Source organism: Mustela nigripes, chromosome 11, assembly GCF_022355385.1.
Source record: "Mustela nigripes isolate SB6536 chromosome 11, MUSNIG.SB6536, whole genome shotgun sequence".
NCBI lineage: Eukaryota > Metazoa > Chordata > Mammalia > Carnivora > Mustelidae > Mustela > Mustela nigripes.
In genome coordinates this window covers 36301507-36328224 of record NC_081567.1, presented here as the reverse complement: position 1 = coordinate 36328224, position 26718 = coordinate 36301507, and the positions used below count along the sequence as shown (strand labels likewise).

Here is a 26718-nt window from a genome sequence, read left to right as displayed (position 1 = left end):
GGGGAGCTGTGGGGCGCGTGCGAGGATGCAGAAGGAAGAGAGGTCAGAAGCCGGAAGCCCAGGGAGGAGCCCTACATGCTCTCGGCAGGGGGAGCAGGGAGTGGGGCTTCCCCGGGCAGCTGCAGCACCCGCTCCTTCCTCCTGGAGGACACTGACGGCAAAGTGCATGTCCCTGTGAGCAGGGCCAAACCCACTGCGGCCAGGGACCAGACACCGCCCACGGGAAAATCCATCTCATCATCAGGCTGGTGTAGGCCCCAGAACGGCTTGTCCACTTCGTTTTCAGTTATTTATTTTTCAAATGTTATTTATTTATTTGTTTGAGGAGGGAGGGGCAAAGGGAGAGGGAAACAGAATCCCACAACACATGAGATCACAACCCCAGCCAAAACCAAGAGTCAGATGCTTAACCGACTGACCCGCCAGGCACCCAACTTGTACGCTTTTATTTTTCAACTTGTACACTTTTAAATGGCTGTGAAAGCAGACAAAGGTTTCTTATGTCAAAAATACGTGAAATCCATGGGGTGCCTGGGTGGCTCAGTGGGTTAAAGTCTCTGCCTTTGGCTCAGGTCATGATCCCGGGGTCCTGGGATTGGCCCCTGCATGGGGCTCTCTGCTTAGCAGGGAGCCCGCTTCCCTCTCTCTGCCTACTTGTGATCTCTGTCAAATAAATAAATAAAATCTTTGGGAAAAAAAAAAAATTGTGAAATCCAAATTGCCGAGTCTGCAGTTTCTTAGAACGCAGCTGGGCTCCTCTGCAGCCTCTGGGCGTCCCTGCTCCGGGGGCAGGGCTCCAGGACGTGTGTGGCCTGTGAAGCCTGAACTAGTCACAATCGTCCCCCAAGCCCTGCTCTAAGCCTGCAGCCTGCACGCACACCACACTGGGACCCGCTGAAACGGGAACTCTGACTCAGGAGGTCCCGGGGGCACTGAGGTTCTGCAGTCCTAACGAGCCCCCGGACACGCTGGCACCAGCGTGCACAACTCAGCAGCGAGGGTCTCACTTTCCAAAAGGGGGAGCCACGGGGCGTTACAAGGGCGGCAATCAGAAAAGGCCAGGAACCTCTTCCAACCCCGGAGCAGGCTTTCCTGTTGCAGGACTCATCAGAGCCTTCGCCATGCAGCTGAGCTGGGGATCTTAGAGGCCAGGCACAAGTACGGAGTGCCCACCAATGCATCAGAGCACCACAGAGCCCCATGTGGCCCCGTGGCTCGGGGGCGCACCCACATGTTGCCCTGAGGGACTCCCCGTGGCTCTATGACAGCCAGGCCCACGTGCCTGCACATCTCTGCTCTACCCCAAGACGGCACGTGGGACCCCCCTCACCTAAAAACCCTGCTCCCCTAACCGGAGACAGGAATTTTGCTTTTATTCGGATGCTACCAAGTTAATTCTTGGGATGTCCATACTGCTCTGTCCCCACTCAGGGCCAGTGCTCCCCGCGCCCTGGGGGAGGCCCGCCCGCACCCCACAGAGCAGCAGCCCTGGACCGGCAGCCGTGCCCCCGCCGCTGGGCCTCACCGTGTCGGGCACATAGAAGACACTCCGGATGTTGAGAGGCGCGTCCGTCCTGTAGTGCAGCGTATAGCGGGGCTTGTCATGGGCCTGAGCCACGTAGCGGTAGAACTCCTCGTGCTGCCACTCACCCACGTCCTTGGGGTCCATCATCCAGACGGCCTGGAAAAGGGGACACAGGAGGACGCAGAGGCTCAGCGGTGCCCTCCCCACAGAGCTGGGCCGTGGAAGCTGGCCCAAGTGCTGGCAAGTGTACCCGCAGATGACGCAAGGCCCAGCCCATGGGACAGAGCAGGGCGGTGGGCTTAGGGGCAAGCCCCCGCCCCCAACTCCAGCATGGGGAGGAAGGGGTGTTCCACAAAGACGCACAAGAGGCTCAAGAACAAGGGCCCCCTCCCAGGACAGGGGGTCTGGAAAGGCCAGCCCAGAGGTGCCACGTGCCTGGGGTACATCACAAATATGACAACTGAACGGACAAAGAAACATGTCTAGCCACGGACTGCGACTCTGCCGTAAAAGGAACGGAGAACTGACATGGGCTCCAGTGTGGATGAACCTCAGAACCGTTACGGTGAGAAGCCAGACACAAAAGTCTCGGTGTCTGATTCCACTGATGTGACATGTCGGGGGCAAGGGGAGGAGAGATAGGGAGCGACTACTAATGCAGGCAGATTCCTTTCTGGGGTGAGAACATTCTAGAAGAGACAATGGCTTTGTGAACACATGAAGGACGGCCAAACTGCACGTGGTGCATGTGGACAGGACACAGAAGGGTCGGGACCTGGCCTTCCACAAGGGACCCCCGCGCTGGGCCTCTGCCAGCGCCACTCAGCCCTGACCCTGCAATGTACCAACCACTCCCCACAGCCACCTGAGCCCGCCAGGCAGCCGAGGGTCTCACCTGCAGGGTGTTCATGCGCCTGCCGTTGAGGTACAAGGGGAAGCTGACGAAGTTACTGTACTTTGTCACCACATCTTGAAAAGACAAAAAACACACGCCAACAATGAATACAGGAAGCTTCCGGATACACAAGCGCTCTGGAAGTGACGCAACACGCCAGACGGCTTCGGGCCAGTGGTTTCACAGGTGCGAAGCCAGGCCACAGTAGGGTGACCAGAACTCTTACAAGAACCAGGGATCTGAGGCCCCAGCCACCACGAGCCACCACGAACCCCCACGCTTTCTTGGTGGCTGACATATGGGAGGTTAATGGTGAATCCTGGAAACCCTCGGCACCTTGGATAAGCACCCGTTCAGCCCCAGCTGAGAAGCCCACCGCGAGGAAGCCCCGCTCTTGTTCTCTGCGAAGCGGGCACAGGCCAAACCCCGGGAAGCATCTTACAACCCAGGGCCTGGGGCAGGGGGTCGACGGGGAAAGCACCGCATGCAACCACCAAGAGTGTAAGACAGAACCCAACCCACAGCGCCAGCAGGCCCGGCCTCCCACGGCCGCATGGAGCCAGCCAGCACAGGCAACCAGCCCGAGCGGCGCCCTAACCACTGCACCCCCCCGCAACCGCCCAGGCTCCAGCTCGCCTCGGACGCGGGCCTCGCTGGCAAACTCCTTGCTGTCCGGCCTGAGGTGCAGGATGATCTTGGTCCCGGTTCTCACTCCCGAGGCTTCAGCGATTTCAAACACCCCAGACCTAAGATGTGGGAAAGAGAAAGCCAGCTGCACACAGTGAGGCTGACGGGTCCTCCACCGCACGTCCAGTCACTCTTCCTGGGACTGTCGCAAGCAGGGCCCAAGCCCACCCGCAGAGACAAACCTAAGCGCCACCGCTTCTGAGCCCAGCTGAGCCCCCGGCTGCTGCGTCTCTACCAGGGAGCGTGGCCGCAGGGTGTGGCTTCCCCATCATGTGTCACCTCGTGGGCTCTAGGGTCACCCAAGGTGGTCCCAATGCCGAAAAGAAAGAGCAGATGCCCAGGGACCGCCCCTAACTCAAACTAAGCCCCCTCAACCCCGTGTTTCTGAACCTCAGGCAGAGAAACCATTTTCAGAGAAGAGAGGGGGACGCACCCCCAGAAGTGCCTTGTCAAACCCTGGCCCATCTCCTCTGAGCGCCGCCTTCTCAGAATTAAACAGAAATGGCAGTTCTGCCTGAGGGAGACGGGCTGGATCCGAAAGAGCCCCTCTTGTGTGCGCCACCGGAGCCCCACCGCAGACAGTAGACTCTACCGGGAAAGGACTCGGAATGAAGGTTTGAGCCTATTGAAGTGCAAGCCTCCATTTGGCCAAGGTCCAATTCTCCTCAGAGCTTCAAGATTCTTCCCGAACATCCACCCAGCAACCCTGAGAGCCTCGGCCCCCAAGCAGGCGGAACAAGCGAGCCTCTATAAAAGGCCACTCCTCGGGCCTGAGCTGGCAGGGGAGGCGCGGGCAGGCCCATGAGCCAAACCCAGGAACTCCCACAGAACGGAGTCCAGCGAGGCCGCCCTGGAGCAGAGGATGGTACCCACCTGGTCCTAAGGCCAGCAACTCTCAAAGGAGCCCCACCTGGCACAGGCCACACTCCAGAGCACAAGGATGAGGGACAGAAGGCATGGGCCATCTGCAGGGGAGAGAGTAACCGGCTGCCCAAAGAGTGCAGTTCCGGCTTCACACAGGAAGCCCAGGAAGGCGCAATGGCACACCATCAGGAGACTCTCACTTTCCAAGTGAAGTGCTGATACCCCAGCTGATTCGTGCAGTGCGCATCAGGTGCGCCCAGCCGTGGCGGCCCCAGGGAGCTCCCTATGTGTGACGTGAGCCTGCTCTCATTTACTCACCCATCTGAGAGCCACTGGTAACCGGGGCTGCCCGGGTCCACTGAGCGGGAGTAGACCTCCACTCTGTCCGCCACCATGAAAGCAGAGTAGAACCCCACTCCGAACTGGCCAATGATCTTGCTGCTGGCCTCCACCTGGCTCTGCAGCGCATCCAGAAAGGCCTGTGGTAGCAAAGGCTGGTCAGACGGAGGGCAGCCCCTCCCCCCGGCAGAAGAGATGTGACTCCGTGTCCGTCCCCCTAGTGCTGGTGGGGACCACCCTTCATCCTCAAGACAACCACACTGAGTGGTTTTTCACCATGTGGTCTAGCCCAGGAACTAAGGCAGGCGGTGAGGTGACCAGCCTGGAGAGCCCCAGCTGGGCAGCAGGGAGACTGGGTCTGTATCTGACTCGGAGCACGTAAGCCTGCCTATTGGCAGCAGGCCTGCCAGCCACACTCCCCGGTCGTTGGGGTGGCAGTCTGAGCAGGCAGGGCATGGAAAGAGAGACCCCCCCGCAGTTCTCCTGAATGCGTCTTCTGGGGTCTCCCAGATTCCAAGCTTCAAGGGTAAACGGAATATACTACATTCACGCTCGATACGGTATCAGAAGGTGCTTAATTTCTGTGACTCATATTTATCAAAGTTTCTAAGATTAAAAATGCAGTAAAACACACATACTTGTTGCTACGACGCCGTCTGCGATGACAAAAGTGTTCTAAGTGGCCCAAAAGGGTGGCTGCGGACCACATCTGGGTACCGAGCACTCACACTGGGGCTGGTGTGCCCGAGGAGCCAAGTTTTAAATTACATTTAACGTAAATTCAAACAGGCAGGTGTAGCTGGTGGCTAATGTATGCGACAGCACAGACTTTCCTTGACAGAAACAGAATCACAATGGCGGGGAAGAACAGTCATGGCAACGTACTTTCTTAAAGGCAGAGTTTCTGCAAGTCACTTCGGACCCAGGATTAGACCATTTCAAGTGCTTCTGTCATTTTGTGGTACCATTTCAGGCCGCACATAGGCCCACAAAACCAAGGAGAGACATACAGGCAGCTCAGGGCCACCAGCCTCCAACTTGCTGCTGGCAGAGGTCCTGTGACCACCCACCCCTCAAGGGTCACATGGCAGCCACAACCCCCGGGGCACGTCCTCCCCACAGAGCTGACCACCCACCGGCGTGACCTATTCTTGTGAACAGGGCTGAGGATGGAGAGGAAGGATGACCACCTCTGCCGGGCCCCTCCACCTCAAGCAAGTCCTGAGTGATGGAGAAACACAGAGCCAGAAGGGTGCACTCCAGACCGACGGACAGGCTTGGAGCCTGAGGTTGGCTGATTTCTAGCTACGGAAAAAGTGCTGAATTCTACCTCTTTGTCTACAAAGAAAAGAAGCCAGGGGTCCCTGTGAGGGATAAAGCGCCCCCACAGCGCCAACACGGAGCTGGCACCTGAAGTCTGCTGGGTCCTGCCCTCTCTGGTCAGGGAGGCCTCGGGGACAGAGCCCCGAGCCCTGAGGGGGCAGAAAATGCAGCACCCGAGGAGGGGACCATGGGGGATGGGGGAGGATGGGGTTTACCTTTGATCCTGACCTGGCAATTGTTCCCAGGTTGGCTACCAGCTCTTCCTGTGTCATCCCGATGCCAGTGTCCTGAGGAGAGAGGCACGCTAAGCTCCAAGGCCAGCACCTGGGAGCTGGGACGGATGTGAGTGGACAGCCCCAGGGGGCAAGTGGCATCAGTTACACGTGCTAGGCAGGACTCGGGGAAGTCAAAGCACACGCCATCATGGGGACCAGTTCTAGTCCTGGGGGCCAGGCCGCACCAGAACGAACCCTGCTAGCAGAGAGACCCAGAGAACCAAGAGACAGAAGAGAGTCCAGAAACAGCTGCACAGATTGTGTCCCTTGATTTGTGACAAAGGCTCTGAGAGAACTCGACGGGAAAGGAAAGCAGATGGCGCTGAAACTGCGCCCACCCTCGGCCCCCCTCACACCAGGCCCCCAACAGCTCAGACGCACAGAGGACGGGCAAAGACTGCACAGCCGCTACATGAAAACACGGGAGGAAATCGGACCGTGGAAGAGGCAAAGATTTCTTAAGTTCCTAAAAGCATGCGACAGAAGGAAAAAGTGATCAACCAGGCTTCACGACAATTAAAATCTTTTGCTTTTCAAAAACCACCATGAAAATTAAAAGGCAAACCACAGACTGGGAAAAAAATACTTGCAAAGTATGTATCTGATATGGATATTAGATCCAGAATGTATAAAGAAGTCTTGTAACCCAATTAAAAAAAAAAAACGACTTGATTAAAAATGAATCAGAAAGGCGCCTGGGTGGCTCAGCTGGTTAAGTGGCTGCCTCCGGCTCAGGTCATGATCCTGGAGTCCCCGGATCGAGTCCGCATCAGGCGCCCTGCTCGGCAGGGAGTCTCTGACCTTCTCCCCTCTCATGCTCTCTCTCTTTCAAATAAATAAATAAATACAATCTTTAAAAAAGATGAATCAGAAATCTGGACATTTCACAAGGAAGATACAGAAACGGTAAACAGGTGACAAGACGCTCACGACTGACCATGAATCATGAGGGAAACGTCCATTAAAATCCCACCGTGGGGGCGCCTCAGTGGGTTAAAGCCTCTGCCTTCGGCTCAGGTCATGATCTCAGGGTCCCTAAGCAGGGAGCCTGTTTGCCTGCCTCTCTGCCTACTTGTGATCTCTCTCCCTCTCTCTGTTGAATAAATAAAAAAAAATTAACAACAACAACAAATCCACCATGGGCGCCCGGGCGGCTCAGTCGGTTATGGGTCTGCCTCACGCTCAGATCATGACCCCTGGGTCCCGGGATTAAGCCTCATATTGGGCTCCTTGCTACTCCTTCTCCCTCTGCCCCGTCATGCTTGCTCGGTTCTCCCTCTCTAGTGCTCTTAATTAATTAAAAAAAAACAAAAACAAAAAAAAAAAACAAACAGTGATGCCTGCGTGGCTCAGTGGGTTAATGCCTCTGCCTTCAGCTCGGGTCATGATCCCAGGGTCCTGGGATCGAGCCCCGCATCGGGCTCTCTGCTCAGCAGGGAGCCCGCTTCCTCCTCTCTCTCTGCCTGCCTCTCTGCCTGCTTGTGATCTCTGTCAAATAAAATAAATAAAATCGTTAAAAAAACAAAACAAAAAACCTCACCCAGCCGCTGGAACGGCCCCAATCTCTGTGGCCGACAGTAGCCGGCACTGGCAAGGACCACAGCAGTGGCCTCCAGCCACTACTGCCAGGCAAGCACGTGGGGACACCAGCTGCAGGTGGCTGGCGACTCACAGTTACACACTCTCCTGGAGCCAGCATCCCCACTCTTAGGCATGCACCTGAGAGAAATGAAAACACGTGTCCAGAGCAGCTTTACTCCTAACACCCCAAACTGGAAACAAGCCGAAGGCGCGTCATGGCGAGTGAACCCTGAGCGCGTGCCACACGTGAGGCAGAACACTTCTCCGGGAGAAAACGGGACACGCACTGCACCGGGGTGAAGCTCACAGCATTCTGCAGAGGGCAAGTCAGACCAAACTGTGTTTCTATGGAATTCTAGAAAATACAAACCCGAAGGGGCAGAGAGCACATGCACGGTTGACGGGCTGGGAGGGAGTGGAGGTCTGGGGGAAGGAATCAGGATGGCGGCGCACTAGCAATGTGTGCACCTGAGCCCGCTGAATTTTTCTGTGTGTAAATCTTACGTCAGTAAAGCTTCCTACAACAGCCGTAGAAACGGCACCCGCGTGCAGCCCAGATGGCACGAGCCACAAGACGGCACAATAGACCCCCCGCCAGCACCGTCCCAAGCAGCCAAACCCAGCTCCCTGAAGCCCGGGTCGGAAGCATCCGCTCAGAGCCCCCGACGCTCACCCTTCCGCCTTGCAGGCGTCCCCCCAGTTCGGCCATCACCCCAGACCCTGAAGAAGCTGTTTCGGCAACACGGGGTCCCTCAACCACGGCTTGAGGAGTCCCTTGCTTCTGTTTTCTTTCTGACCTTGCTATTTTCAAGAGGCTACAGAAGCCTCGAGTACTGCTTCATTTAAAGCAAGACCACCGATCCGAACGGCAGGCTGTGACGAGACGAGACAGTACTGCAGGATATTCAATGACGTGGGGAAACATGCATTACGGGAGGAAAACTACAGTTAAAAATGTAAAAAGGGGGCGCCCAGGTGGCTCTGTTGGTTAAGCCACTGCCTTTGGCTCAGGTCATGATCCCGGAGTCCTGGGATCGAGTCCCGCACTGGGCTCCTAGCTACACTGGCGGTCTGCTTCTCCCTCTGACCTTCTCCCCTCTCACGCTTTCTCTCTCTAATAAATAAACAATCTTAAAAAAAAAAAAATGTAAAAAGGGAGCACTAAAAATAACACAGAACTTAACAATGTTTAGCTGTGTAAATAAACGCAGACATCAAAAACCCATGCTAACAGTCGTCAGCCTCAAATGATGGGGCAATTCTAAACCTGCTTTTCTGTGTGTCTGTGTTTTCAAATTTTCTAGATTGAACAAGCATTATTTTTACAGCAAACTAAAACAAGAGTCGACAACTCTTGACGTGCAGATGGCACGTCACTTGGAGCCTGGAGAAAGAACAAAAAGGCCCGTCCAGCTCCCCTGGCCCAGGAGCACAGAGGGCCGGTGCCCGCGGCGGGACACCCAGAGGCCCACCTGGATGGTGATGGTGCCTTTCTCGGCGTCTGTCTGCAAGTGGATCTCCATTTCCGGCAGCGTCCGGCCTTCTGACAGCAGCCTGTGGCGCAGCTTCTCCAGGGCGTCACTGGCGTTGGAGACCAGCTCGCGTATGAACACCTGCGGGAGGAGAAAAAAGGTGCAAGTGCCGCAGGCCGTCCTGGTCAGCAGCCGCAGTGTTTATTCCAAGTCGGGGGAGAAATGCCAAAGTATATTGCGTGTTTTAACCATAAAGACTTCCCACTTTTCTCAGAGACGGTTTCTCCAGGGCAGGTCCCAAAATGACTGAAGGCCCAGGGCTTCTCCCTGATGCAGCTGCTTTTAAGGAGTGAACCCGAACCTTGCTGCTCTGTCCTGAAAATCAAGCAGGTGCCAACCTGCGATGTCGGCTCCATCCTGAAGAGCCCCGTGCCCCCACTGCTTGCCCAACTCCGGACACGGATGTCAAAATATCCCCCAATACCTGTTTCTTCTACTCCTTGAAAAGAACTCTCTGGCTTCCTTCAACAAAGGCCTACCATGCTCAGGGGAGGAAAGGGCCACATGGCGCAACCACCCGTCTGTATCTGAGAAGCACCTTCCCTCAAACACACCTTCCTCCTGCAGGTGCAAGAGGAAGCGTGGTGATGGGACCCCAAGAGCACAGAAGCTGGAGCTCACGGGGATGCCTGAACAGGGTATGCAGCAGCACGAGACCGGGAAGTATTTCCCAAAAAGTCTCTCTTAACTTCGGAGTTTGGTGCTTTACCCTTCCTCAAAATTCCCCTCTGCACTCTAGCAATACGAGCATGGACACGACAGACTATTTGTTCTCGCTTCTCCCACAGTCTGTCGCTCCTCCCAGTCCCTGCTCTCTCCACATGGGGCCGGGGGCTTTGCTCCCGTAGTCCCACCGTCCATCTGGTGGCCACCCACCAGGTGACACAGTAACGCAGGGCCACCGAGCATACTGCCACCCCCACAGAAGTGAACCCCAGGGCCCCCATGCCAGTATCGAGGGGTTGGGGCGGGAGAGGAGAGATTCTAAACCATCAGCAAAAATAACTTCCAGAGTCAATCTAGCACAATCCTCGGGGCCTCTCTGTCCATGAAACCCAAATGGATTTAATGAAAACACTCGTGCGGGTAGCTAAGATCCAGGTCTGTCCAAATCTGATGCGTTCTTACAGCTGTTATACTGCCTGGCATGTCTCTAAAGCAACATAAAAATCGTTTTTGTTTTTTTTTTTTCCCCCAAAAAGAAACGCCACTAGCAGTGGAACTGAGGAACGGACACAGCACCTCTTTCTCTGAGTACAAGGAACGGGCAACAATGTCCAGAAGCTTCTTTGTCTCAGCCTGGAACTCGTGTTTGGAAACGGAACCTGGTAATGAATCACAGACAGACGCAGTAAAATGCAGTTTCTATTTTCATGGAAGAATATGCGATATAACATTCAAAAGAATGTTTCAGGTAACAAATTTTAAACATTTTTCAAAAGAGTGAACAAAAGGGGTCCCCAGCTGGCTGAGTCAGTGCAGCGTGCGACTCTTGACCTTGGGGGTTGTGAGTTCAACCCCACGTTGGGTGTAGAGATTACTTTAAAATAAATCTTTAAAAAAAAAAAAAAGTGAAAAAGAAATGAAGTCACTGGGGTTCTCAAGCAGGAGGCATCAGAGAGGACAAGCCAGGGGCACCCCCTCTCGCCACAGGAAGGGGCAAAGGGAACCTCCCCTGCTTCCCACCAATGAGACCTGTCGCTTTAGGACAGCTCAAGGGTCTGTTGAGGGTGGCACTTCCCAAGGACATGAGAATCAGATTGGCTCTAACAATCAGACCCTAGATTCTATTCTTCAAAACTGTGGTTTCTGGGGTCCCAAGCTAGCTCAGCTGGCTAAGCGACTCCCTTTGGCTCAGGTCATGATCCCAGGATCCTGGGATTGGGCCCCATATTAGGCTCCCTGCTCAGTGGGGATCGTGCTTCTCCCTCTCCCACTGCTGCTTTGCCTGGTTGTGCTCTCTCACTCTGTCAAATAAATAAAATCTTAGAAAAAAATAAAGCTGTTTCCAAATTAATTATTCAGAAAGCAAACAAACAAGACCTCACTTCTTAACCCAAACATCAGAGACTGTGTTGTCCTCTCATGTGAAAGTCAGAAATGGACACATGTGGGGACCAGCTCTCAATGGGCTCTGGAGCCCGCTTTTCTAGACTCCTGAGCTGACAGGCCAGCTCGAGAGGGCAGGTCTGCGTCGGCACGGCCAATGCCGGATTTACACCCTGCTTCCATGATCACTAGCAGATGTGCCGTGAATCCCCACTCTGAGAAAGGGGGCCGGCCGCAAGCTCACGGGTGACCACCAGAGGGGGCAAGACACACCAGGACGACTGTGAGCAGCTCCTGGCCAAGCCGGAAACGGAGGATGCTTTGTTTGGGGGAACCCTCCCTCCGACTAAACCTTTGACTAAAGCAAGTGCGTGGCTCTATCCATCACTGTCTCTGCCTCAAGCGATTCCCCTGCCCGGTTTCACAGTACCCTGCACGGTCTCGGTGCTGCTGATAATGGAGTGCAGGGGCTCCTCCGTCTGGCCCTCCGCGGCCTGTGAGCTGAAGAACCGCCCAGCCTGGAAGCTCGACGCCAGGCTTCGCCTGGGGCTCCTGGACAAGGCCGGGGTCCGCCAAGGACACAGAAAAGGTTTTCCTGGAAAGACAAACATGCAGGAATAACACTGAGTAAGACATCGGAAGCACGTCTGCTGGGTCCTGCAAACGCTCCCGTGGGGATCTCTAAGGCAGGCCGGTGCTCAAAAGCTCCACTGTCCCCCAGGGGCAATCGAAGTGACCGGACGCTGAGCAGCAGTGGGCATCTCGGATGGGACTGGGTGCACTCGGGGTGGCAGGGCTGGACACGCAGCGGGCACGTCAGCATACACTTTGGCGACATACCCTTACACATATCAAATTCCAAGAAGAAATCCCAACTCAGGCAGAGGGGCAGGACATGGGCAGAAGCCTTCGTCCCCACTGCCCACAGGGGCCCCAGAGAGATCTTGCACAAACCCACCCAAGGTCCAGTGTGCCTCGGTGCTCATGGCGTCCCAGAGCCCAAGTCGCACACAGCAGCCTTCCTTACTCTGTGACAATCATGAAAAAGAGGAGGAAAAAAATATAGCCCTAAGAGGGATCCAAATTTTTATATTAATGTTCCGAAATAGTCCTCACCATGTTCTAAAGAGACCTCAATGAAGAGTTTTCCTTTTTGTCCAAAACTGTCAGGTTTTTAAAAAAAGAACATTTTATTATTTATTATTATTATTTTTTTACAGATTTTATTTATTTGACAGAGAGCAAGAGAGGGCATGAGGTGAGGGAGAGGCAGATGGAGAGGGAGAAGCAGTCTCCGTGCTGAGCAGAGAGCCCGATGCAGGGCTCGATCCCAGGACCCTGGGATCACGACTTTAGCTGGAGGCTGACGACTAAGCCATCCACAACTGTCATTAAAAAAAAAAAAAAAAAAAAAAAAAAATTAGTGTATTTAAAAGCTAAAAACCAGCAAATGATCTCCCCTACCTCATACTCAGGAAGGGGGCTCATGGTGTTTCACGATAGTTCTCTGACTTCTTCCCAGCAAGTGGACTAAGGAACAGCGAGGGAGGAAGGCAAAGCCCCCGCCCCAGCTGTCTGCAGCCTGGCGTGCAGGACAGCCGCCCTCTGCAGACACCTCCAGCCCACCCGGCAAGACAGAGCCCACCCCAGCAGCAGCCCTTCAGGACAGCATTGCTCACGGACTCCAGGACCATCAAGCAAGCCAAAGCAGGCTTGGTTTAGTCGGTGCTTAATGCCCAAGGCTTTCCAGGAGGCAGGTCAGACACCGCAGGACGCCCCGTATGAAAGTCTAGATCTGCAGGAGCTGCCCCGCCTGCTGCATACGACACACGTCCAGTCAGAAAGGAATGATTCACAACGACCAGGAAGGACCTGGAGGTTTCAAAACAACATTATCAACTTGCACGTTCCTACAGGGTATAAAAACTGGCCTTTCCTTTAAGCTTATTCCTGATTTACAAATAACATGACCTTTGCCTTTACCTCTATGCACTACACCTTAAAAAGTATCTAAATAAGGACACCAGGATGGCTCAGGAGGTTAAGCCTCTGCCTCCGCTTAGGTCATGATCCTGGGGTCCTGGGATCGAATCCCACATCGGGCTCCACACTCAGCACAGAGTCTGCTTCTCCTTCTCTCCCTCACCCTACTCACGCAAGCTCTCTCTCAAACAAGTGAACAAAATCTTTAAAAAAATTTTTAAAAAGTACAAATATTCAATTTCCAGTCTAAATATTTAATTATCTGGGCCCACCTGCAATGTTCACTTTATCCACACAGCTTAAAAATTAAAATAACAACTTAAATAAGGGCGCCTGGGTGGCTCAGTCAGTTAAGCCTCTGCCTTCCGCCCAGGTCATGATCCTGCTAGTCCCAAATCGAGTCCTGCATCGGGCTTCCCGCTGACCTTCCCCTCTCATGCTCTCTCTCTCTCAAATGTTAAAAATCTTTAAAAATTTTTAAATAAAAACAAAAAACACATCCCACAGATAATTCCATTTCAGCACACAGAGCTCCTTACTCTTTTTAACAAACAAGTAACATCCCACGGCAGTGGCTCCGTGTTTAGGACCCAACTGCTGGAGGTTTAAGCTGCTTCCAGGCTTGTGCTGTTAGAAATAATGTCCCATAGCGCCAAAGAGTCCCTACAGCACATCACCCTGCTTTACGGATGGCAGGAGTCGTGCAAAAGATGTGCATGTTTCACGCCCCCATGCACAAGAGACACAGGCAGGAGGAACCAGAAACCTGTGAGATCGTTTTCCCGGGCTGCTGGAACGAAGCACCCCCGCCAGAGGGCTAACAACAGCCCAAACAGCCCCTCGTGGTTCTGGTGGCCAGAAGTCCAAGACCAAGGTGTCGGCAGGGTAGGTTCCTCGCAGAGACTCTGAGAGGTCGGTCCATACCTCTGCCGGCTCACGGTGCTGCCAGCAGTCCCTGTGTCCCTGACTCACAGCAGCCTGGCTCTGATCTCCACCTGTGTCACTCCCTGGGTGTGTCTCCCCTGTGTCCCGATCTCTGCGTCAGACACACCAGTGATGCTGGATTTGGGGCTTCCAATTCAGTACACCCTCCTCTTTATGTACACCTGCAAAGACCCCGTTTGCAGACAAGGACACTAACACAGTATCCAGCAGTAGCACCCCGGCATATCTTTTGGGGGCACACAATTCAAACCGTAAGAAACGGATTACCTAGAAGAAGTGTGTGCCATTTCCTGGGCTTGCTGTGGCCAAGCACCACGGACTGTGCAGCTGAAACCACAGCAACCGTCCATCTCAAGTTCTAGAGGCCAGAAGTCTGAAATCAGAGTGTTGGCGGGGTTGGCTCCTTCTGAGACCGTGAGAAGAACCTGCTATGGGCCCCTCTCCTCGGTTCCATAGCCTCCGGCGTCCCTCGGCTTGGACACGGTGTCGTCTCTCTTGCGTGTCACTCTGCGTCCAAATCCCACCGCTTCATAAAGACACAGTCACGCTAGACCAGGCCGGCCCTAACAGCCTCATCTTAACTTGGTCAGCAGCAAAGACCCAATTTCCAAATAACCTCACACGGACAGGTCACGGAGGTCAGGATTTCAGCATCTTTTCAGGAGGCAGCAACTCAACCCCATAACATGGGGACGAGACAAAAAGAGTGAGGGGGTGGGGACAAGACAGCAGAGCTGAGGGGAATGTGACCTTTCTGTGTATGCCCTTTTGTGTGTCCAACTCTCAGAACCATGGTTCTCGCACGACCGAAGAGAAACCAGAAGCGCCTATGGGGTGTGGGGAACACTCAGAAAAAAACTGTAGCAGATGCCCAGAGCCATTTTATGAACATAAGCACCTAAAGGACAAGAACTAACCTAAGTGGCTTCAGAAAATGGTGCTGGGGGGGGGGGGTTGCCTGGGTGCTCAGTTGGTTAAGTACCTGCCTTCGGCTGGGGTCATGATCTCAGGGTCCTGGGATCGAGTTCCACATCAGGCTCCCTGCTCCTTGGGGAGTTTACTTCTCCCTCTGCCTCTGTCTCTCGGGAATAAATAAAATCTAAAAGAAACCCAACCCCCCCCCCCCCCCAAAATGGTGCTGTGGCTGTCCAGGGAGCCTCCGAGAGTACCACACACGGTCGCTGACGCAGCATCGTCACCGCCTTGAAAACCGTTTCCGGCAGCTACTCAGCTCAGGCAATTAAGTACCCTATGGGTCCCGAGTCAGGAGGAAGCAGTCGCCGGAGGAGGGGAGGGGAGGCCTGGCGGCACCACACTGGAAATGGATGCGAGAGTCTCAAACATGGGTGTGTGTGTGTGTGTGTGTGCATGCGCGCGCACACGTATTCACACATGTGTGTGCATGTCTGGCCCGGAGGCCAGGAAACAGCAGCAGCAATGAGCACACCTGCACAGAGAGGACAACTGTCCCAGAACGGGCCACTCGCAAGTCCCTGTCTCCGGAAACACCTCAGTCCTCGAGCTGTGCTGGACGGTCACCCTTCCCGGCACCCAGACCCTGGTGTGTAAATGCTGTTCTCCGGGGCTGCTGACGAACACAAAGGTGGTGCCAGAAAGGGAGGAAGGGACCCAAGGATGGGGTGCTTCAAGAGTGCACAGGCTCCCAACAGGAAGGCAACCCCGAAGGAAAAATCTAGGACCGTCTGGGCAACAAGAGGGTAACGGTCCGCGCAGTAAGCTTACAGCCAGCGAATAAACTAATTATCTGTTAGTCCGTGCTTGAAGGACTTGTAAACCAACGGGGGAGAAAAGACCTCTTCCTCACAGCAGAATCAACTAGAAATGGAGGATACTGTCACCACAGGGCAAGCACAGCAGCAGCTGTGACGGGTACAAACGGCTGATAGTTTAAACATCCACGAGAACATTTGCACAGTCTCATAGGATCCCCCACAAGACACCATCGATTTCAAAGAGAAAACCAGTCGTTTGCCGAGAAGTGGCAGATACCTCCTGACCAAATGACCACAGTCACCGTCACCAGGAAGAAGACGGGTCAATGCCCTGTAATCGTGGTAGCGTGGGAGGGCAGGGCCTCCCCACCCCGGTCTTCTTGCCAAAAATGCCTCTCAACCTAATCATAAAACCACCACCAAACAAACCCTGTTCTAGGGCTATCTATGAAATCAGGGGCAGTACTCTTCCTGGCTGTCACAGTAATGAAGGACACCCCCAGACCGAGGAACCATCACAGCCCGAAAGGCCCTGCAGTGTAGGGTCCTGGACAGAGAAGAACATCGGTGGGGAACCGGGCTCAATGTGCGCAAGACGGGCCCGCAGGCGAGCACCACGGCTACTGCAGTTTCTAATCCTCGTACCACGGTGACATAAGATGCTAACTAACATCAGGAGAAAGTAAGGGAAGGGGACCCTGCATACTCCCTCTGGAGCAGCTCAGTTAAGGTTCAAAATACTCCAGAACAGAAAGTTTCAAAGCAGAAAATAGAACTCTAAGGAACGTTCTCGTACATGTGTCATCTCATTCCTGCATGGACACACATCAGGGTACAGATCTACAAGTGGGATCACCGGGTCCCAGGTTATGTCCAGTTTACACCGTGGCCGATGTTGCCAAGTCACCCTCCAGGGACCGCTGGCTCACATCCCGGCAGCAGCATGGGCGGGGTCACCTCACACACCTGCCAAGATGGCATTAGGGAAGCTCTGGACCTTTGCCCACCTTTTTACTGTAGTTTTCATTTACGTTTCTCTTGATACGAGCAAGACTGAGCACCTATCCTTATTTTTAAACATTTTTTCTTTTTTTCATGATGAACTGTTGATAGTCTATGATCATTTTTCTACTATAATATTTTTCTGACTGACTTGAAAGAGCACCTCATAGTTTCATGTAGTCATTCTTTGTTGTGGTTTTCCAGTAAGCTGTACCTAGTATGACAATGACGACGACGGCAGGCACCAGCACACACCCTGTCCCCATACAGAAGAGCAGCCTGGCCGTGGGCCCAGGGGCTGCCTTAGTCTCCCTGCCACCAGCCCCCTCCCCGCATCCTTGTCCTGCTCGCCATTCTGGCATCTGGAGAGGACATGGGCAAGGTCCAGGCTCCATGTCAGCATGTCTGGGGCAGCTGGGTCCTCCAGACAGCCCCCGTGTGCTCCTCCCAGGGGGCCCCCCATCGCCCCGACATCAGTTGTGGAGAACAGCGCGTCGGTGACGCCTCCACACTCACAGTCGAGTAGCTACAGGGGTTAATGGCCCAGATGCTGGGCGTAAATGATGGTGGGTTGTGGCAGAGTCATTGGTGGTACCTCGCATAGCTTCTAGCACCGGCATAGCTTCTGTTCCACCTTCCGGATGGGGAGCAGGCCAAGCATGGCCGTGGACTCCGTGACTTTGACGCAGCTGTCCTGGGTGAGGTCGCGGCCTTCCAAAATCAGTCCTACTGGTAAAGGCCTTCCTCACGCCAAGATTCAACACCGTTTTCCTATGTCTCACTTTCCCTACTCCTGTTGTTTCTCCCACTGAGTATGATCTTTTTGGAATAATCTGCTATTCATGATGGGAGAAACAGAAGTCCTCCTCATTAGGAAAAAGGAACCAACAACCAATCCGTATTTCCAGCCAGGGCTTTCAGACTTCCCCTTATAATTCCAAGACTAGATCAACAGCACTGCTGAGAGCAACTTTCCGTGCTGCCTGGACAAGTAAACCAAAAAGGGGACTCCGCCCGAGGGAGACAGGAACACTACCTACACCGCAGCTGTCTTCAAGCTGCTCTACACCCTGAAGGAAACACCACAAGCCTCGATGCCAGGCGGCAAGCACTGCGTGTTCAACTGTGCGGTGCTTCGGGGTCACACAAAGTGGGAACGATAGTTCGGATCTGACACCGCACACACCCCTGCCAGTGCTCACACCGTCTCCCCCGGCTGCAAGCATGTCCCTCTCTCCGCCCCAACTGCTTCAGAGTCCAGTGTGAGGTCCTCCCGTCCCCACACCCTGTAAGCGCCCCTCCCGTTGGGAATTCACAGCGCTTACTTCTGATGCCACTGGCCACTTGTTTCGAACTGCAGCTCTAAGCCAGCTTGTGGCGTTTCTAGGTTGTTGTTGTTGTTTTTTTTAAGTAGGCTCCACACCAGTGCGGAGCCCGGCTTGACCTCACAACCCTCAGATCCATACAACATTCGGACACATAACCAACTCAGTCCCCCAGCCACCCCTCTACTACTGACTTTGCTCACAGAGAACGAGTCACCACCCCAGGGCAGGAACAAGTCTGTTTCTTAGTACCAAACTCAAGGAAGGCAAGAGTCCCCAAACTTCTCCCAACTACCCAGCCTCTAGTGCAAAAGCAGCTCTCGTTACAAATATGCAACTTCTGGGGCGCCTGGGTGGCTCAGTGGGTTAAAGCCTCTGCCTTCAGCTCAGGTCATGATCCTAGAGTCCTGGGATTGAGCCCTGCATCGGGCTCTCTGCTCAGCGGGGAGCCTGTTTCCCCCTCTCTCTTCTGCCTGCCTCTCAGCCTACTTGTGATCTCTGTCAAATAAATAAATAAAATCTTTTTTAAAAATATGCAAATTTTGGGACGCCTGGGTGGCTCAGTTGGTTAAGCAGCTGCCTTCGGCTCAGGTCGTGATCCCAGCGTCCTGGGATCGAGTCCCATATCGGGCTCCTTGCTCCGCGGGGAGCCTGCTTCTCCTCTGACTCTGCCTGCCACTCTGTCTGCCTGTGCTCACTCTCACTCTCTCTCTCTGACAAATAAATAAATAAAATCTTTAAAAAAAAAAGTGCAAATTTTATCACCACAAACATCACCATACGCAGACACAGGACATTTGGTCAGTTTAGTGGTCCTGCAGAGCGATGTCTCGTGAGGAAGCAAGAATTAAAAATGTAACTGCCTACAGGGCAGCCAAGTAAGGCAAAGAAGTCCAAACACACGGGGTACTTTTTTGTTTTAATCACTCATTTCCCCTCTACATCTACCATTGTTCTTAATATGGTTGTTTGTTTTTAAAGATTGTATTTATTTATTCATGAGAGACATACAGAGAGGCAGAGGGAGAAGCAGAGGCAAAGCAGGCTCCCCACTAAGCAGGGCTCAGTGTGGAACTCGATCACAGGATCCTGAGGTCATGATCTGAGCCAAAGGCAGACGCTTAACACACTGTGCCACCCAAGCACCCGTTCTTACTAGGGTTTTGCTTTTTATATCAACATCTACTTTGTTAAGGATTATTTATCTACTTGACAAAGAAAGAGTGCATGTGCACAAACTGGGAGGGGTAGAGGGGGAGGGGGAAGAAGGCTTTCCACTGAGCAAGGAGCCCAATGTGGGGCTCAGTCCCAGGACCCTGAGATCATGACCAGAGCCAAGGGCAGACGCTTAACCGACTGAGCCCCCCAGGCACCCCTTATAATGACATCTTAAGTACTTTAGATATGGACACAGTATTTTAAACCATGAGAAACATGTAGACTGTTCTCCTGGAATTACATATCCCAATGGACAGTCTCCCTTTTTACGGGGGAAACAAGTAAGAATAATGTAACGATTTACTACAGAGTGCCACTGCTGGGTCAGCAGGCCGAGTTACAGCCTTCCCCCAAACCTCCTGTGGATACCAACCATGGACTTCGGAACCACAACAAAAGGACTGCCTAAAAGGCTCTGGAGAAATCAGCAAAAGCAGGCACATTCTGGATGAGAGCAGACACTTTCTGGCTGAAAGAACCAGAGGAGAGAGTAGAGTAACCATAAAAGGTGGAAGGCGTGTGTGTGTGCAGAAAGGAGAGAGTAAGAGAAAGGGAGCCCCCAGTTTGGGGAATAAATTCTTTTAAGTCTCTGGCTGACCCCTGGAACCATGCATGTGTAGAGCAGACTGGAAACAGCCCATTAAGGATAAAAGAATAGAACGGTTCTGTTTGTGGCTGGGCTCCAACCAGTTTAATGACCCACCTGAAAACAAGAACTACTCTTCAGAGGAATATAACAGAATCTAAAGACTCCACAAGGTAACATCCACCATGTCCAGGATGCAGTAACAAGTTACTCCACACACAGAGAAGCAGGAAAACATGACCCCTATGCAAGAGAAGGGTCAATCAATGGCGACTGGTGCCAAGAAGATTCAGATGTTGGAATCAGAGGGTTTTAAAACAGTCATTACAATCCTATATGACCTACAGCAAAATATGCTCAAAATTAAAGGTGGGAAATTTCAGAGACATAAACTATAAGAGAAGAACCAAGTGAAAATTCTAGGCATAAAAAATACAGTATCTAAAATTTAAAAAATAATTAGGAGGCTTAACTACCAAGTGGAGATACCAGAGAAAAGTCTGTGAACTTGAAAATAGACTGACAGGAATTATTCAGTGTGAAACAGAGAAAAAAAGACTAAAAATAAATGAACAGGGTCTCAGGTATAGACAGAAAAAAAGAAAAAAGATATACATGAACTGGAATTCCAAAAGGAGAGGAGAAAGAGAACAGGGCAGAAAAAAAAAAAAAAAAATACTTGAAGAAATGATTGAAAATTTCCCCCAAAGTTTGTCAAAGACATCAATTTACAGACTCAAAAGCTCAGTAAACCACGAGCAGGATAATTTTAAAGAAAAGCACCCAGGCACATCATAGCCAATTGCTGGAAACCAATTAAAAAAAAAAAAATCTTGGACGCAACCAGAGAAAAGTGACACATTACATGGGAAAATAATAATGTGAATGACAGGGGCGCCTGGGTGGCTCAGTGAGTTAAAGCCTCTGCCTTCAGCTCAAGTCCTGGTGCCAGGGTCCTGGGATCTAGCCCCACAACGGGCTCTCTGGTCAGCGGGGAGCCTGCTTTCCCCCCATCTCTCTCTGCCTGCCTTTGCCTACTTGTGAACTGTCAAATAAATAAATAAAATCTTAAAAAAAAAAAATGTGAATGACAGCTAACTTTCCAGAAAACAATGGTACATCTTTAAAGTCTTAAACAGCAGACCAGCAGGAAAAGAAATGCTGTAATTCTGTAGGCTGAATGGAAATGTTACCAGATGGAAACCTGGATCTTTAAGAAAGAAGGCAGAGCATCAGAAACAGCAACCCAGGTAAATATGTAAGTATCTTTGGGGCGCCTGGGTGGCTCAGTGGGTTGGGCCGCTGCCTTCGGCTCAGGTCATGATCTCAGAGTCCTGGGATCGAGTCCCGCATCGGGCTCTCTGCTCGGCAGGGAGCCTGCTTCCCTCTCTCTCTCTCTGCCTGCCTCTCCATCTACTTGTGATTTCTCTCTGTCAAATAAATAAATAAAATCTTTAAAAAAAAAAAAATATGTAAGTATCTTTCTCTTAATTTCTTTAATACATATACAACAGAGCACCTGGGTGGCTTAGTCGGTTAAGCCTCTGTCTTTGGCTCAGATCATGATTTCAGTGTCCTGGGATGGAGCCCCATTAAAACATAATACACACAATAACTTAAGTAAAGTTAAAACATTGTCTTATGGGGTGACACATAACACAACTGTCACGTAAAGGACAGAGTAGAGAGAGGAAAAGCACTCTAATACAGCCCCAAGGTTTTTACATTTTCTACAAAATACCACATTTTCTACAAAATACATTTTCATACAAAAATACCAAAATACTAATTCTAAACAGACTATGGGAAGGATGAACACTGCATTCACCAGAGAAATCACTAAAAAAAATGACACAAGGTGGCATAGCTAAAAGAGCATTAGATGAATTAAAATGGAATTCTAAAAAATATTTACTGATCCAAAGCAAGGAAAGAAAGGAAGAAGGAGAAAAAATGAGAGGAGACAATCAAACGATAGAGATAAATTCAACTATACCAAAAAGTGCATTTTTAAAAAACATTTATTTATTTATTTGACAGACAGAGATCACAAGTAGGCTGAGAGGCAGGCAGAGAGAGGGAGGAAGCAGGCTCCCTGCTGAGCAGAGCGCCCGATGTGGGGATCAATCCCAGGACCCTGAGATCATGATCTGAGCCGAAGGCAGAGGCTTTAACCCACTGAGCCACCCAGGCGCCCCTCAAAAATGCATTTTAGGGTGCCTGGGTGGCTCAGTGGGTTAAGCCGCTGCCTTCAGCTCGGGTCATGATCTCAGGGTCCTGGGATCGAGTCCCACATCGGGCTCTCTGCTCAGCAGGGAGCCTGCTTCCTCCTCTCTCTCTGCCTGCCTCTCTGCCTACTTGTGATCTCTGTCTGTCAAATAAATAAATAAAATCTTTAAAAAAAATATAAAAAAAAATGCATTTTATATTAATGGACTAAATGCTCCAATTATTAGGCAAAGATCGTCAGAATTGATGAAGCAAGACCTAATGACACATTGTGTATAGAACAATCACTTTAAATATAAAAACAAAAACACAGGGGCACCTGGGCGGCTCAGTCGGGTAAGATCCGACTCTTGATACCGGCTCGGGTCATGGGCTCAGGGTCATGGGCTCAAGCCCTGCACGGGGTTCGCGCTCAGCACAGAACCTGCTTGGGCTATTCTCTCTACCTTCCCTCGGCTTCTCTCCTTCCTCAGCCCTCCCGCATACACTTTCTCAAATAAATAAAATCTTAAATAAAAAAAAATATATAAAAACATAGATACACTAAAAAGGAATGGACAGAACACAAGATACCATGCACAAAGTAAGCCCATCAACGGTGGAGGCTGGACAGCGCTGCCGCAGCCAACAGCAGCGGGCAGGCCCGCCTGCAGGAGGCAGCCGCCATCACTATGTCCCCAGGACTGCTGCCACTGTGGAATGCAAGCCCAAACCCCCAGAACTTCTTGGTTTTCAAAATTAATAAGGAATTCAAATATTTATGTGAAATCTGACCTCAAATATTTGCAACTACTTTTTTTTTTTAAATATTTGGGCCAAACACAATTTGTTTATAGCCAGAATTAGCCTGTGATTGTTAGTCTGCAAGTCCTTTCTAATCTTCTATCTTGAAAATGAAGCCCATGAGAAAATTTACCAGCAAAGAGAGAATAAGTAAAGCTTCAAATAAAGGCTCCTACTCCTGTTTGATAAAAACGGATCAGGAAACAGCTTTTATGGAACTAGATGATCTTTATGACCTTGGGGTAAACAGAGGTTGGCAAACATTTCCTGGAAAGGGCAGAGAGTAAATATTTTAGGCCTTCTGGGTCCTGTGGTCTCTCTTGCTCAACTCTGCCATTACAGCAAGAAAGTGGCCACAAACATGTGAAAGTATAAGCATGCCTGGGCCCCAATAAAACTTTATTTACAAAAACAGGCAGTGGGCCTAACCCAACCCACAGGCCTTAGCTTACAGAACCTTGGGTGAACTACAAAGGAAAAAAGACTGGTATAGCTGACAAAATTAAGATTAAGAACTTCCGTTCATCAAAAACACAAAACATGGGGCACCTGGGGGGGTTCAGTCATTAAGCGTCTACCTTCGGCTCAGGTCATGATCCCAGGGTCCTGTGATCCAGCCCCGCATCAGGCTCCCTGCTCATAGGAGGCCTACTTCTCCCTCTCCCACTCCCCCTGCTTGTGTTCCCTCTCTTGCTGTGTCTCTCTCCATCAAATAAATAAATAAAATCTTTTTAAAAAAGGAGGGGGGCACCTGGGTGGCTCAGTCAGTTAAGCATCTGCTTTCGGCTCAGGTCACGATCCCAGGGTCCTGTGACTGAGCCCCATGTTGGGCTCCCTGCTCAACGGAGAGTCTGCTTCTCCTTCTGGCTCTGCCTCTCCCACACTTTACCCCTTGATCTCCAGTGCATGTTCTCCCTCTCCCTCTCAAATAATCTAAAACCAAAACAAAAACAAAAACAGAGGCCAAGATGAAAGTGGAGCAGTGAGCCGCACCTCCCTGGTGTGGTGAGAGGGAGAACACATTTCCAGCCAATCGTTACTGAATGACAAAGGATAAAGTGATAGAAGATTAGTGCCCATAAAGAATTATACAAAAATACATAATAAGAAAAGTCAACTAATCCAGAAGAAAATACTGGGGCAAAAGACATGAATAGCATTTCACAGAAATGGAATAAATAAACCAATGGAATCAATAAACCATGGAAAGAAGATGCTCAATTTCATTACCAATTCATCAAAATGAATTAAAATCACGACTGAAACATCACTTTGTAACCATCAAATTCCAAATGTTTAAAATGTCTGAAAACAGGGCGCCTGGGTGGCTCAGTGGGTTAAAGCCTCTGCCTTCAGCTCAGGTCATGATCCCAGGGTCCTGGGATCGAGCCCCACATTGGACTCTTTGCTTGGCGGGGAGCCTGCTTTCTCCTCTCTCTCTGCCTACGTCTCTGCCTATTTGTGATCTCTGTCTGTCAAATCAATAAATAAAATCTTAAAAAAAATAAACCAAAAAAAAAAAAAATGTCTGAAAACCCTGAGTGTCGGTGAGGACCTGGCACAGCAGCAACTCCCTCTCGCAGAGCTGGGGAAACGTACCGAAGGACCCACACAGGAAAACCGTCACAACTGTGCGGTAACAACACATCGTAAACCCAGCAACCTCACTCAGGTCACAGCCCAGAGAACCACGTGTGTCCGCGAGGCAGGATGCCTGCGGTCGCCACACGTAAGTCACACATCTGTACCCAGGGGGACCAAGAGCGGTGGCATCTTCCCACCATGAGGGTTACGGGACAATGACACGAATGCATCTCACAGACAATCCCACACCACTGAGTGGGACGGTCAGTCCATGAACTTCCTGATGTGCATCTTGTAATCAAACATATGGTCACAAGACAGCATTCAACACTCTCCAGACCGGCAAAGACTGTCAGTCAGTCTGAAGATACCAAGGACTGGAGGGGCCTGTGGGGCAAAGGGGGGCTCATACACCCCTGATGTGGGCCAACAGCGACATGACTCTTTCTGGGAGCTAACTGTGTGTTGCTCAGTAAAGCAGGACCACACGGAAGGATCCAGCAGCTCTGTGTAAGAGCCCAAGAGCAGTCCGACGTAAAGCAACGAAGGTGTATGAGCACAAGGGAACGAAGAGCAAGAACCACTGAGCTACACTGTTAGCACGGCTAAAGCTAAGAAAACAGAATGTTGACCCGAGAAAGGCCCAGCAGACACAGTATGATTTTAACATGCTGTGTGCGTGTATGTACAAAATTGGGTACACACATCTCCATTTACCCAGAAGTATAAAGCAAAGGAATAAAACCCCAAAAATTCAGGTCAGCAGTTACCTTTAGGAGAGAGAGAAAGGCATGCATCAAGGAGGAGCACATGGGCCTTCAGGGGACTGGTAAGTCCTACTCCTTACACTGGGTATTCCATGCTCACTGGATGCTTCTTCCTGAAGCGCACACTCCTCTATGCGTTTCTTTGTAGGCGAAACGTCTATGGGGGAAGCGGAGGGATGAAAGGAAAGCAAGCCCCCAGCTCTCTGGGTCACTGAACTTGCCCACAGAGAGGCCCTTATAGCCTCCTGGAACCCCGCCCTGAACTAATAAGCAGGGGCTTCCCGCAGCGTCCCCCATGGGACCGAACGTGGCCAGGGCCGGCTCTCCCTGAAGCCCACGCCGGAGGCCAGCCCGCAGGGGCGGATGGCAGGTAACTGCAGGAAAGAAGGGAAGCAGGCAGGGCCCGGCAGGTTCGGTGACTCAATACTCCCCGATCGAGGCCCCGACGTGGGCACCGTGCCCCAGCTCCGACCCCAGTTAACCTTCGCCAGCTCTGACGGAGGGGCAGGCGCCCACACACCCATGTTACTTCAGGGGCAACTTCCAGACAGTACTTCTGGTAGCCTGTGGGTGAGCCGCACAGGGCGGCAGGGACTGGCGTGACCCTGCAGAGGGATCTGGCCACACTGGTCAAGACGACAAATGCACACATCCTCTCACGTCTGGCAATTCTGCGTGGGGACTCTACTCCCTGGATACATCCCACGCACTGGAACACGGTACAGAACAGCCTGGAAACCACCTACATGTCCCGCAGAGAGGATAGGGCAGCACCACGGAGCCTCCCAACGAGGAGCCACTCCTAGACTCCTAACACTACCATGTGGCTGTTGGAGGCGGGCGGGGGGGGGGGGAAGGAAGGCGGGAAGCTGTGAGGCTGTTACAGCACACCCTGCAGGGTCTGCTCAGTGACTAAAACACAGTGACAGGGGTTCACCTGTACTTCCTGCGTTCACATGAATGCGGGCAGGTGTACAAGCGACTCCTAACCCAGACACCCTAGAAGGGCGAGGGCCAGGGCATGGAGAAGGGGACCTAGCTGAGAGCCAGACTTCTCAGTGCACACCTTTTCAGTCAAATGTTTAGTCACAGGCGCCGGGGTGGCTCAGTGGGTTAAAGCCTCTGCCGTCAGCTCAGGTCATGATCTCAGGGTCCTGAGATCAAGTCCCGCATCGGGCTCTCTGCTCAGCAGGGAGCCTGCTTCCCTTCCTCTCTCTCTGCCTGCCTCTCTGCCTACTTGTGATCTGTCTGTCAATAAATAAATAAATACAAATATTTAAAAAAGAAAAAAAAATGTTTAGTCACTTAAAATTAACAATAAACTTTTTTTAAAAAATTAGAGAAAGAGCACGAGAGACAGCATAAACAAGGTGGGGGGCGGAGGGACTAGATCCCCCTGCACCACTGAGCAGGGAGCCCAACATGGGGCTCAATCCCAGGACCCTGGGCTCATGACCTGAGCGGAAGGCAGACGTTTAACCGGCTGAGCCACC

At 51.8% G+C, this 26718-nt stretch overlaps 1 protein-coding gene across 1 annotated transcript in view; it reads right to left on the bottom strand.

The window, feature by feature from the left end:
• Positions 1-26718, bottom strand: part of TRAP1 (TNF receptor associated protein 1) — a 51450-nt gene that overhangs the window by 11761 nt on the left and 12971 nt on the right. The window contains exons 2-9 of the mRNA XM_059415470.1: positions 11501-11665; positions 10264-10346; positions 8962-9102; positions 5849-5920; positions 4290-4450; positions 3057-3166; positions 2421-2494; positions 1526-1681 (exon numbers count right to left, since the gene is read on the bottom strand). Of these exons, the coding sequence (XP_059271453.1) occupies positions 1526-1681; positions 2421-2494; positions 3057-3166; positions 4290-4450; positions 5849-5920; positions 8962-9102; positions 10264-10346; positions 11501-11665 (962 nt within the window). The remainder of the gene's footprint in view (positions 1-1525; positions 1682-2420; positions 2495-3056; positions 3167-4289; positions 4451-5848; positions 5921-8961; positions 9103-10263; positions 10347-11500; positions 11666-26718) is intronic.